The following is a 14,376-nucleotide window of genomic DNA, read 5'->3' as shown; positions in this document are numbered from 1 at the left end:
AACTCAGCATTTTTTCACCTCCAAACACGATGAGTAGTTTTTGCCAAAAAGTTCTAATTTGGTTTCATCTGACCATATGACATTCTCCCAAACCTCGTAGTGTGTTACTGATGGTAGCCTTTGTTACTTTGATCCCAGCTCTCTGCATGTCATTCAATAGGTCCCCCATTGTGGTTCTGGGATTTTTGCTCACCGTTTTTGTGATAATTTGAACACCACGGGGTGAAATCTTGCGTGGAGCCCCAGATCGAGGGAGATTATCAGTGGTCTTGTTTGTCTTCCATTTTCTAATAATTGCTCCCACAGTTGATTTTTTCACACCAAGCTGCTTGCCTGTTGCAGATTCAGTCTTCCCAGCCTGATGCAGGTCTACAATTTTGTTTCTTTGACAGCTCTTTGGTCTTGGCCATAGTGGAGTTTGGAGTGTGACTGTTTGAGGTTGTGGACAGGTGTCTTTTATACTGATAACAAGTTCAAACAGGTGCCATTAATACAGGTAAAGAGTGGAGGACAGAGAAGACTCTTAAAGAAGAAGTTACAGGTCTGTGAGAGCCAGAAATCTTGCTTTTTTGTAGGTGACCAAATACTTATCTTCCACCATAATTTGCTAATAAATTCTTTAAAAATCGGACAATGTGATTTTATGGATTTTTTTTCTCATTATGTCTCTCATAGTTGAGGTATACCTATGATGAAAATTATAGGCCTCTCTCATCTTTTTAAGTGGCAGAACTAGCACAATTGGTGGCTGACTAAATACTTTTTTGCCCCATTGTAAACTACTTTCCTCCTTTATGTTGATTTGGATCTAACATTGAGGACCAACCATGGTATATTGACTCTGCGGGACTTGGTCGATTTAATGATATCCATTTCGCATTTCTGAGGAATAAATATAATCTCCCTTACAAGGAATTCTACAAGTGCGTCTAGATTCGTAGAGACCTAACCAAAGTGTGTAGTAAAATTACTTCACCTTCCTCCTGCTGCTGTTCGATCCTAGTTTGTAAACAGACTGAAGCAAACTAGAAAAGGTTTCACTCTTCTATAACCTACTTGCTTCTAAATCGGACTATATCAAACTCTCATTTGTGAACCAAAGCGATCTTTCTATAAAAATCACTTCCACCCAATGGAGGAAGACTTTCCAATGTTTACGTAAAACCTTTCGCTGTCATTAAGACAAATTGCTTTAACCATATTTTAATGGTACTTCACACCTTCCTGCCTTCATGCTATTGATCCTAATCTACCTTAGCTGTTTGCAATTCTCTCTATGCTCAATCGGACCTGTGAGTAGAAATAATGTATTTTCTGGTCCACTCCACCTATCCCAAATTTCTTTCTACCTGGCACGTCTGAATGTGCTCTCCACAATATCACCCTCCTTGATCTCCTTGATTCCCCAGCTTCTACTACCAGAAAATTCACAAGTACCTATTCCTGTTCTATATTTCTTTCTATACTACAGACACGGGAGGAGAGTTATCAAAACCTGGCTTTTAGAGGCCTTTTCAGAAATGAAAGAAGGGATCTGATTGGTTGCTATGAGCAACTCAGGAACTTTTCCTCTGGACAGGTTTTGATAAATCTCCCCCCAATAGTGTTTTCTTTATAACTACCCATCCCATGATTCTTATTTACTTTGGTCCTTCATTAGATGTTACCCATGTTTTACTATATGTTATTTCTAATGCATGCAATATACCAATGACATGTCTACTTATTTTCTTTCTATCTTTAAATGTTTCATTGTATGCAAACAATAAAAATTTGTTAGAATAAAAAAATTTAAAAAAGAAGAAATAAGCACGCAGGTATAAGCGAGCAGTCCTCAACCTGCAATTGCCAGCAGCGAACATTTGGAATTGTAATCCGCAACAAGTGGGGAACCGCAAGTCGTAGACAACTGGCCTAAGCAATGGTCTTCACATGAATTGCAACTAGTCAAATTTTCATATGGCATTTGATCCCCAGAAGCGAGAGAGTTTTTAGTTTATATTTGCTCACATTTCAGAGGAAATAGTTATAAGTAAAACAAAGTAAAGAACAAAAAAATTATCAGTCAGTTCTAACTTACTTTCCTATTTATTTTTATTTTTTTACTTTCAATTCTTTGCTTGGTTCTTTCATAAAAATCCTTATGGACTATAAAACTGGATTCACACACTGGAGCTGATTTACTATTGTAAACCTGACCTGCTTTTGCCGGGTTGTGTGACAAAATACCCCTAAAACATGAAAAAAGGGCGTGGAAATTTACAAGAAAAACCTTTTTCTGACCTGTGAATCCTCATAGTAAATAGAGTGAAATCCTAAAAGTCTGAAAACACACGCCCCACTAATAAAAACCCAACACTCAGGGTCTGTATGTGTGTTTTGCTCTGTAAAGTACAACAAGGCACATGTTTCCAACATTTTTTCAATTAGGTAAAGGTCCCAGTTGTAAGCTTCCCACCTGTATCCCTGAATATGGACCCCCCTATTCCACTTAAAGGAGTAATCAACCAAAATGAATCTTATCCCCTATCCGAAGGATCTCCGCGATCTCTGGGCCAGCAGCAGTGGCATCCGGAACACAGAAGCTTGGAGCTTCCGCGTTCGTAACTCCACGCCACGCCCCCTCCATTCATGTCTTGACGGCCCGTCAAGAGTCCTCCAATAGACATGAATGGAAAGGGCGTGACAGCTATACTTGCCAGTCATCCAGCACGGAGCAGAGTTCACTCTGACTAGGGTGCCTAGGATGACTAGGGTGCTACAGAGATCCTTGGGATAGGGGATAAGATGTTTTTCGGTGGAGTACCCCTTTAAACAAGAGGAGACGGCTCTATATTTCAGGATTTTCTAACATAAATGTAATAATTTGATTAAAATTTGATTAAAAAGTGAGAAATTGTTCTGGGCGAGGTCAACCCTTAACCGGCTTGACTGATTACATCAGGATTAGGATTATCATCAGGATATAAAAGGTCCTTTTATTTAGTTTTCTTATTCGGTCATGGTTATAAATGGCCATTTCTTAGTTGTATCTTATTTTGCTTGTGTGTAGGTACTGCCTGTCGACCATGATAAGAGAGAGATATGGAGATGAATCAGAAACTGCAGACTTACCATATATCTACAGAGACTGTTCATGTAGCATCATGTCTTCTGTTCATAATGGAGACAAGATGGATTAATTCTCAATCGAATCCAGACAGATTCTGACTGACCAACTTGACTTAAAAATATCAGAACTCTAAGAGACCCCATTATGACGGTATGAATAATGCTAAAGGCGACATTGTTATTGCTGTAGAAAAAAAATACTTAAACTGCTGATGGAAACCTAGTGTGAAAAGAGCCTTATATTTACAGAAAATGTTATTGATTTCAGGAAAAATGTTCTTTCACGAAAACAAAAACAGCCATCACATAGAAAGGAATGCTTGTCTTACCTATACAGACTATATCCATGAAGCCGTACATGCCGTAGCAGATTTGGAACAGTAAATCCTGCCGCTGCCATTTGGCCGAGGGGCTGAGAGAGGACCAGATTAACCAGGATATGCTGGCGATGAGGAAGAGGGAGCCCAGGATTATAGCTGCTATCTGGACCTTTTCGATCACAGTCAAAGAAATGGCCTGCCACTGCAATGCAGAATAAAAAGCTGTCAGGAAAGCACAAGCGTTGTTACCTCTTACCTGATGCTATATATTCTATGTAGAGATAGAAATACTTTACCAGGCTGCTGTCATATTTATTGCATCAAACAAGCGCCTTTATTTCCTAAATTAACAATTTACATAATTCAAGCATGCAAGCAATTGTTTCATGCCATCTAAATAGTAATCTTGCTGAATCAGGAATATTTCTGAATCTCATAAACAAAAAATAAGAATGTAGCTCATGGGGAAAATTATTCATGCACGTCCTGGACGTCTATAAAATGTGTCCAAATTGGGAAACAATGTATGTGGCCAACCTGGTTATGGGAAAATCTAGAGTTAGCCACAAGTATAACAACTTTTATTAGGCTTTTATAATCTGAAATTGGATAAATGGGAACCTGTCATGTTAAAAATGGGCCCAGTCTGCTGCATCACGCTATAGAGCCTTAGTAACCAAGCAAACTGACTAGGGCTGCAGCAGTTAATCCATATCTATATATATAAAACTCAATGGGGGAGATTTATCAAAACCAGTGTAGAGGAAGAGGGCTCTTTAAAAATGAAAGAAGCAATCTGACTGGTTGCCACGGGCAACTGCACCAATCTTCCTCTGCACAGTTTTTGATAAATCTCCCCCAATGTATGTGTGTGGGTATGTTCCAGCATCACATCCAAACAGCTAGAGATATTAACATGAAACTTGGCACACATGTTACTTATATGTCAACAACAAACATAGGATAGGTAATTTAACCCTTACTCACCCCCATTTGCCAAGGTCGGGGTTTTTTGTTTAAAGTCCCAAGTCTATGGGAAACATGTTACTGCATAACTTTCAAATGGCTGGAGATATTTCGATAATACTTGGTCACATGTTACTTATATGTCCACTTAAAATATAGGATAGTTAATTTAACCCTTAACTACCCCCATTTGTGAGGGTCAGGGTTTTTGTTTAAAGTCCCATTCAAATCAATGGAAAATGTATGTTCCCACATAACTTCAGTACGGCTGGAGATATTTCAATACCTGGTACACATATTACGGGTTGGGATAGGAGACAGTATAGGAGGACGGGATAGGAGGTCGGGATAGGAGGACGGGATAGGAGGTCGAGATATGGGGACTGGAAAGGAGGTCGAGATAGGAGGTCGGGATAGGAGGTCGAGATATGAGGTTGAGGTAGGAGGTCGACATATGGGGACTGGAAAGTAGGTCGAGATAGGAGGTCGAGATAGGAGGTCGGGATAGGAGGACAGGATAGGAGGACAGGATAGGACGGGACAGGAGGTCGGGATAGGAGGTCGGGATTGGAGGTCGGGATAGGAGGCCGAGATATGAGGACGGGAAAGGAGGTCGAGATAGGAGGTCGAGATATGAGGACGGGATAGAAGGTCGGGATAGGAGGTTGGGATATGAGGTCAAGATAGGAAGACGGGATAGGAGGTCAGGATAGGAGGACGGGATATGAGTTTGGGATAGGAGGTCGAGATATGAGGACGGGATATGAGTTCGGGATAGGAGGTCGAGATATGAGGACGGGATATGAGGACAGGATATGAGGTCAAGATAGGAGGACAGGATAGGAGGTCAGGATATGAGGACGGGATATGAGGTTCGAGATAGGAGGACGGGATAGGAGGATGGGATATGAGGTCGAGATATGTGGATGGGATAGGAGGTCAGGATATGAGGTCAAGATATGATGACTGGATTTGAGGTTGAGATATGAGGATGGGATATGGAGTTGGAATATGACAACAATATATGAGGACGGGATATGTAGTCAAAAGCTTCCTCCTTTGTTGATTTTCCTCCCCAACAAGGATTAGGAAGGAAAAACCAGGCAACGCCGGGTACTCAGCTAGTCTATATATTTAAAACTCAATGTGTGTGTGTATGTATGTGTTATGTGTGTATGTTCCAGCATCACGTCCAAACAACTAAAGATATTAACATGAAACTTGGCAGACAGGTTACTTATATGTCAACAACAAACATAGGATAGGTAATTTAACCCTTACTCAACCCTATTTGCCAGGGTTGGTTTTTTTTTATGGTCCTATGCAAATCAATGGGAAATGTATGTTTCCACATAAATTCCGTATGGCTGGAGATATTTCAATAATACCTGGTACACATATTACTTATATGTCAAATAAAAAGATGTGATAGGCAAATTAACCCTTACCTACACCCTTATATAAAAAATGGGTTTTTATTTCAAGTCCCATGCAAGTATATGGGACTTCCAGTACCTTACTCCACAAGCTCCGCTCTGCATCTCCTGGGGAATGTGTCAATCCGGCTTGCAAGCCACACCCCCATCTCAAAAACATACGCCCACTGTTTAAGCCCCATCCTTTTATTATCTACCCTTTTTGTGCATCGGTCTAGCTTGCAAATCACATCCAGTCCCACAAAGTCACGTCCCCTTCATCACAAATCAGTCCCACCTGAGGACAGGATATGAGGATGGGACATAAGGACGGGATATGAGGTCGGGATATGAGACGGGATATGAGGTCGAGATAGGAGAACGGGAAATGAAGTCGAGATATGAGGTCAGGATATGAGGATGGGATATGAGGTTGAGATATGAGGATGGAATGAGGACGGGATAGGAAATCGGGATAAGAGGACGGGATAGGAGTTCGTGATATGGGGACAGGATAGTAAATCGGGATAGGAGGTCGAGATATGAAGATTGGATATGAGGATGGGATATGAGGTCGAGATATGAGGTTGGGATATGAGGTTGAGATAGGAGGTCGAGATAGGAGGTCGAGATAGGAGGACGGGATAGGAGGATGGGATATGAGGTCGGGATAGGATGTCGAGATATGAGGTCGGGATATGAAGACGGGATAGGAGTTCGAGATAGGAGGAAGGGATAAGAGGTCAGGATATGAGGTCGAGATATGATGACAGGATATGAGGTTGAGATATGAGGACGGGATATGGGGCTGGGATATGACAACAATATATGAGGAAGGTAAATGAAGTTAAAAGCTTCCTCCTTTGCTAATTTTTCTCCCCAACAAGGATTACAAAGGAAAAACTGGCCAACGCCGGGTACTCAGCTAGTAGATATATATAAAACTCAATGGGGGAGATTTCTAATTGCTTTTAGAGCATTTTTTTTGTGCAGCATATTTTGAGACTTTTATGCGCCTTTTGATATAGACTGTTTTACTCTTTTTGTCTACCTGTAGAACTCAGGAGCTGAGCGCGGGTCATAGCCAGGTGGTCCTGGCGGCTATCTGCCACCAGGACCCATCTCTAATGCCAGACATCACCGATCACGGTGATGCCCAGCTTTAACCCCTTAGACACCACAATCAAATTTGATTGTAGCGTCTAAAATGCAAGTAAAAATGTCCAGGCAGCTCTGTGGAATTAAGTAAAAACACCTAATCTGCCAAATTCAGGACCCTGAAAAGTGTCTACTTCCCTCCCTCACAAGTGTCTAGTAAAAGTGTATGTGGTAGAGTTTTTCCATCAAAGCAGAGCTGCGCAAAATTCATCATCCTGCTTGATAAATAAGATGAACGCTAGTCAAACCAAACACCCAAATAAACGTGGGGAAATAGCTCTACCGTAGACAGTCTTTGATAAATCTGGGCCAATGTGTGTGTATGTATGTGTGTATGTTACAGCATCACTAAAGATATTAACATGAAACTTGGCACACATGTTACTTATATGTCCACAACAAACATAGGATAGGTGATTTAACCCTTACTCACCCCTATTTGCCAGGGTTGGGTTTTTGTTTAAAGTCTCATACAAGTCTATGGGAAATATATGTTACTGCATAACTTCCAAACGGCTTGAAATATTTTGATAATACTTGGTCACATGTAACTTATATGTCCACTTAAAATATAGGATAGTTAATTTAACCTTTAACTACCCCCATTTGTGAGGGTCGGGGTTTTTGTTTAAAGTCCCATGCAAATCAATGGGAAATGTATGTTCCCATATAACTTCCGTACGGCTGGAGATATTTCAGTGATACCTGGTACACATATTACTTATATGTCAAATAAAAAAGATATGATAGTTAAATTAACCCTTACCTACACCCTTACATAAGAGATGGGTTTTTGTTTCAAGTCCTATGCGAGTATATGGGACTTCCAGTACCTTACTCCACAAGCTCCACTTTCCACTCCACATCCGGCTTGCAAGCCACACCCCATCTCAGAAAGAGAGGAGGCTGGGATAGGAGGTCAAGATATGAGGATGGGATATGAGGTCTGGATATGAGGTCAAGATAGGAGGATGGGATAGGAGGTCAGGATATGAGGACGGGATATGAGGTCGGGATAGGAGGTTGGGATAGAAGGTTGGGATAGGAGGTCGGCATAGGAGGATGGGATATGAGGACAGGATATGAGAGCGAGATAGGAGGTCGGGATATAAGGTCGGGATATGAGGACAAGATATGAGGACGGGATATGAGGTCTGTTACGCCGAGCGCTCCGGGTCCCCGCTCCTCCCCGGAGCGCTCGCTTCTCTCTCGCTACCGCAGCGCTCCGGGCAGCTCCACTGACCCGGTGCGCTGCGATACCGTCTCCAGCCGGGATGCGATTCGCGATGCGGGTAGCGCCCGCTCGCGATGCGCATCCCGGCTCCCGTACCTGACTCGCTCCCCGTCTGTCCTGTCCCGGCGCGCGCGGCCCCGCTCCCTAGGGCGCGCGCGCGCCGGGTCTCTGCGATTTAAAGGGCCACTGCGCCGCTGATTGGCGCAGTGGTTCCAATTAGTGTGTTCACCTGTGCACTCCCTATTTATACCTCACTTCCCCTTCACTCCCTCGCCGGATCTTGTTGCCATTGTGCCAGTGAAAGCGTTTCCTTGTGTGTTCCTAGCCTGTGTTCCAGACCTCCTGCCGTTGCCCCCGACTACGATCCTTGCTGCCTGCCCCGACCTTCTGCTACGTCCGACCTTGCTTCTGTCTACTCCCTTGTACCGCGCCTATCTTCAGCAGTCAGAGAGGTTGAGCCGTTGCTAGTGGATACGACCTGGTCACTACCGCCGCAGCAAGACCATCCCGCTTTGCGGCGGGCTCTGGTGAAAACCAGTAGTGACTTAGAACCGATCCACTAGCACGGTCCACGCCAATCCCTCTCTGGCACAGAGGATCCACTACCTGCCAGCCGGCATCGTGACAAGGTCGAGATATGAGGTTGAGATATGAGGACGGGATAGGAGGACAGGATAGGAGGACAGGATATGAGGATGGGATATGAGGTCGGGATAGGAGGTCGGGATAGGAGGACGGGATATGAGGTCGAGATATGGGGACGGGATATGGGGTTGGGATATGACAACAATATATGAGGACGGGATATGAAGTCAAAAGCTTCCTCCTTTGTTGATTTTCCTCCCCAACAAGGATTAGGAAGTAAAAAACGGCCAATGCCGGGTACTCAGCTAGTTAGCTATAAAAATCCATAATGGAAATCGTTGTCAATCGATTAAATCATCATTTAGGGGGTGTGCTTCTGTGATTAGGGGGCGTGACCTAATAACATAGTATACCTACTATTGTTACTACTTTACCTGCCTTTAAGCACCTCAGTCTGCCTCTAAATGTTCCCCTCTGTCTCCCCTTACCCTTCGGTGCTTCTGGGAGCCTTTTTGAAGATGCAGCTGGCCTGCACTATCTATAGCTTAACTCAAGCATGGAGACTGCGGCCTTGAGTTCAGTCCAGAAGCCGGCGCGGCATCCTTGTCCTCGGCACCTCTGGTCACAAGAAGCCTACGGTCCTGACATTGCAGGATGCTCATTGGTTAACCCTTCAGGCGCTGCCCCCTCTCTTTTCTCTGCTGTTAACCCTTCAGGCGCTGTCCCCTCTCTTTTCTCTGCTGTTAACCCTTCAGGTGAAGTCCCCTCTCTTTTCTTCACTGTTTACCCTTCATTTGCTGTCCCTTCGCTCTTCCCTTCCCTTTATCTCATTTTTTTCTCTGCTAACTAAATGATTTTACAAATGATCGTTAGTTGCAGCCCTAAAATTGATATATATATATATATTTTTTTTTTTTTTGCAGGAAAAGATTCAGAATAACCAGCAATTTATTTTTATAAATCCTTGCTCTTTTGGGGTTCAGGAGTCCAGTGGGTGGTCAAGTCCAAAGATTGATCTCTGTATGCAAGGGAAGGCCGTCAATCATTTAGTAGGATCGCCCCCTGGAGTTCTCAACCCAGAGAAAGAAGGGATTAATTAGTCGTAAATACTGAATCTTCTACCACAAATATGTATATTTATAACATGCTGCCTGCAGATGGACTGGCTTTTTAGCAAGAGGAGTTCCCTTTTTTAAATATGCAGCTGGCTGGTTATTGCAGGTTTGTTTCCTCTAAACCCTGGAGATTAGATGTGTACCATTTCATGACAGCCAATCTAACGTATGAAAGTGCATATAATACAGTACACAAGGCCAGGCACAGAGCTCTCCACCTAGCTTATTAAAGGGGACAACTCCTGTCTTTATCAAACAAATTCTTTACAGATGAAAAAAGATGAGTAGGCTGAAAAAAAAAGTTGTCCTAAAAATGTGATCACTGTAACCACTTTCTTATCTATGAAGTGAAGGCTTTCCGGAGCAACATTAAAGGGGTACTCCAGTGGAAATTCATTTTTTTAAATCAACTGGTACCAGAAAGTTAAACAGATTTGTAAATTAATTTTAATTCAAAATATTAATCCTTCCAGTACTTAGTGGTGTTGAGCGTGAATATTCAAATAGCACATTTTTATCGCGAATATCGGCACTTTGCGATTTAGCGAATATTTACAATATAGTGAAATATATTAATTATGACGAATATTCTTTCTTTTTTTTTCACAGTACAGACCACAATGATGTGTACTGTGTAAATAAAAGGTGACCATCCCTCCCTGCTTCCAGCTTGTGGTCCAAAGAAGGCGAATATGCGAAAATTCGCAAATATCGGCACTTCCAGAGCTTTCGGGCCAATGAGAAGGATGCAAATACAGTTGTCAGAGGTTAGAAACATCCCTAGCAACCAATAGGAAAGTAGTTGGTTGAAACATATAATTGTGCTTGAATTTCGCATGAAAAAAAAGTGAACCAATATACGAAATTCGCGAATATAGGACGAATATTCGTCTATATATTCGCGAAATATCATAAAGCTCATCATTACTTATCAGCAGTTGTTCTTTTCAGTCTGATCACAATGCTATCTGCTGACACCTCTTTCCATATCAGGAACTGTCCAGAGCAGGAACAAATCCCCATAGCAAACCTTTTCTGCTCTGGACAGCTTCTGACACGAAAGGTGTCAGCAGAGAGCACTGTGGTCAGACAGAAAAGAAATTCAAAAAGAAAAGAACTTCCTGTGGAGCATGCAGCAGATGATAAGTACTGGAAGGATTAAGATTTTTAAATAGAAGTCAACTACAAATTAGTTTTTCTTTCTGGCACCAGTTTATTTAAAGGGGTATTCCGGGAAAAAACTTTTTTTTATATCAACTGACTCCAGAAAGTTAAACAAATTTGTAAATTACTTCTATTAAAAAATCTTAATCCATTCAATAATTATCAGCTGCTGAAGTTGAGTTGTTGTTTTCTGTCTGGCAACAGTGCTCTCTGCTGACATCTCTGCTTGTCTCAGGAACTGCACAGAGTAGAATAGGTTTGCTATGGGGATTTGCTTCTAAATTGGGCAGTTCCCGAGACAGGTGTCATCAGAGAGCACTTAGACAGAAAAGAACAACTCAACTTCATTAGCTCATAAGTACTGAAAGGATTAAGATTTTTTAATAGAAGTAATTTACAAATCTGTTTAACTTTCTGGTGCCAGTTGATATATTAAAAAATGTTTTTTCCTGGATAACCTCTTTAAAAAAAATTCCACCGGAGTACTCCTTTACAGCTTCACTTCTGTATCAGAGGCTCTTGTCAGGTATACCTTGTTTTATCCCCATAGTCATTTCAAGCCCTGAGATATACACAGAAAGTGCTTCACCTGGCATCTGACTCACTGACTTAGAACATTTAATCCGAGATCATTTTGGTCTGATTTGGTTAGAATGTTCTCTATTGTTGTATGTTTGTAGTGGACCTGTCAGCAGATAAATACCATTTTATCTTCATAGTCTATTCCAGAGCTAAGATATAAGTGTTTTATTAATATGTAAATGAGGCTTAAGTGCCCAGACAGTGTCCACCTGCATGGCATTAACCCAGGGTTAGCCAGCCCATTTCCTCTTACTCCCTGCCTCTCTGCCAATCAAAGGAGTTGGGCGTATGTAAGTGAGCGCAGAGAAGGTGTGACCTCTAACCCTGGGCTCTCGCTGTGTTGGGGAACACCCCCTGGGCACTTGAGTCTCATTTACATATTAAGAAAAAGGCTTATACCTCAGTGCTGGAATGGTCTATAGAGACAAAAAGGTATGCCCTGAATCCAGACTTTTGCCCGTTTAGCTGCTGACAGGTTTGCTTTAACACATACAGCAATAGAGCAAATTCAACCAAAATCAGCCATGTACTTGAAGGCAAATCATTTTCCCAAAATCATTTCTCTAAAAAAGACCCAAAATGATCTCAGATGAAATGTTCTAAGCCTGTGATTCAGGTGCCACATGAAGCACAGTGTGTATGTATTCTGTAGTCAGAGTGCTCGCGATGTAATGTGCTGGCTGACTCACTGTCTATGAATGTCTATTGCATTAAAGAGTTCAAGGCTCAGAAAGTCCGTTTTGCACAACACATAATAAAACAACATAATTCACACTTATACCTTGTAGCAGAATGATATTAAGAAGGATGACTATGTTTTTATCTAACCCATCAAACCCCTCCTGTGCTAAGACCTCTATTTCATTCCATCGTGTGTATAGAAACTGGTGTGTTTAGCTGCTAACTAAAGGGGCAATATTTAACCTGTCATTTTTTGTAAACTATTGTACTACAAAATCTACGAGCACAACATATTTATTTTTATATGTATTTGCATTCTCTACACTCATTGACTGACAGAGACTAATGTAAAAGTGAACGAAATACACACAGATTCCCCCCCTCCGAGTGAGTATTTAGCAGAGTCAACATTGGGAATAATTACAGCTTTGAGCTAATATTAGCTACGCATACTACACAAAGGATAGGGGATAAAACGTCTGATCGAGGGGGTCCCGCGGCTGGGGACCCCCGCGATCTCAGCTGCGGCACCCCACACATCCGGTGCACGGAGGAAACGTCGCTCCATGCTGGATGACTGGTGATGCGGGGCGGAGGTTCGTGATGTCACAACCATGCACTCTCAATGCAAGTCGATGGGAAGGGGAGTGATAGGCCGTCATGCCCCCTCCCATAGACTTGCATTGAGGAGGCGTGGCCATGACATCATGAGTGGGGTGCAGCCGTGATGTCACGAGTCTCCGGCGCAGCACCTGATGCTCTAAAGGAAGGCCGGGTGCAGCAGGGAGATCGTGGGGGTCCCCAGCGGCGGAACCCCCTCAATCAGACATCTTATTTGGATAGGGGATAAGATGTCTAGGGGCGGAGTACCCCTTTAAAGGCTATGAACACCTTTGAATGAAAAAAACATTTTCAAATTGCATTGTATGGTGCAGAGAAACATTTTTCCCATGTTTTTATAAACATTTGTGCTTATTTTCTCTTCTGCAGCCTGCATGTTTTCATATGTTGAGCAGGATGTTTTGTTTCCCTCAGGCTAGGTTTCCCCATAAGTTTTTTTCTGACGTTTTTTGAGCCAACGCCAGAAGTGGACCCATGAGGAAGAAGTATAAGTCCTTCCTTTATACTTCCCATTTCTTGCGAATATACTTCTGGCTTTGGCTCAAAACTGCAGTGGCAGTTTAAAAAAAAAATAAAAAATAAAAAAAAAAACACCAAAAAAAACCTGAGTGGAAACCTAGCCTCATAGTGAAACCCATTAGAAGAGCTGTCTAATTTTTAATATGGTCATAAATCAGCTTAGAGGATCTTTCAAGAGAGAAGTTAGAGGGGCTGGAGATGTAATGTATGTGAACACATGTAGGCCGGAGAAGAGAAACTGAGCAAAATTTGGAAAAATTGGGAAAAAATTATGGCTTTATATATGGGGTTGTTGTCCAACTGGAAAATACCTACTGTGCTCCTGCAGACTGCTGCATGTTCTCCTTTAATGTATCTATTTTAAGATCTGTCCAGTTAAGAGAAGCCATGCTATGATCTGTACGTTAGACCGAAATAGTAGTAAACAGATCAAGTGGTCTGTTATGTTCACAAGGGGGAATGTCCGCACGGACAATCTCTGTGTGGACAGTCTCCTGACAGCGGCACTCAGAAATGTGCCGTCTCATAGATGGAAATGCATTTCTATATAGAGTCCGCAGAAAGAATAGATATGTCTGTTCTTTCTGCGGACATCAAAAATTGAATTTCCGCAACAGATGTTTCCGGTGTAGAAATTCTGCTATGTTATGATAGTTATGGTGATGTGACACTGACAGGGACTGGCAGAACGTGGCAGACAGGACGTGGCGGGCAAGACTTGGCGGGCAAGGCAGAAGGACAAGGCAGGAACACAGGTACAGGACAGGCCGGAACTAGGAACAGGTACACAGACTCAGGAACAGGACTATCACAGACAAAGACATACAACCAAGATCCGGCCCAGGGAGCAGGGAGGAGCAGATACTTAAAGACCAGGGGACAGGTGAAAACACTTAGACTAATAG

The 14,376-nt window shown here is 42.4% G+C and overlaps 1 protein-coding gene across 1 annotated transcript in view; it reads right to left on the bottom strand.

Moving 5' to 3' along the window:
- Positions 1–14,376, bottom strand: part of MARCHF9 (membrane associated ring-CH-type finger 9) — a 255,228-nt gene that overhangs the window by 47,870 nt on the left and 192,982 nt on the right. The window contains exon 4 of the mRNA XM_056562610.1: positions 3,441–3,633. Coding sequence (XP_056418585.1) covers positions 3,441–3,633 — 193 coding nt within the window. The remainder of the gene's footprint in view (positions 1–3,440; positions 3,634–14,376) is intronic.

The sequence above is a fragment of the Hyla sarda genome, chromosome 2 (assembly GCF_029499605.1).
Source record: "Hyla sarda isolate aHylSar1 chromosome 2, aHylSar1.hap1, whole genome shotgun sequence".
Classification (NCBI taxonomy): domain Eukaryota; kingdom Metazoa; phylum Chordata; class Amphibia; order Anura; family Hylidae; genus Hyla; species Hyla sarda.
The sequence above is the reverse complement of the archived record's forward strand: the minus strand, read 5'-3'. Positions and strand labels throughout refer to the sequence as shown.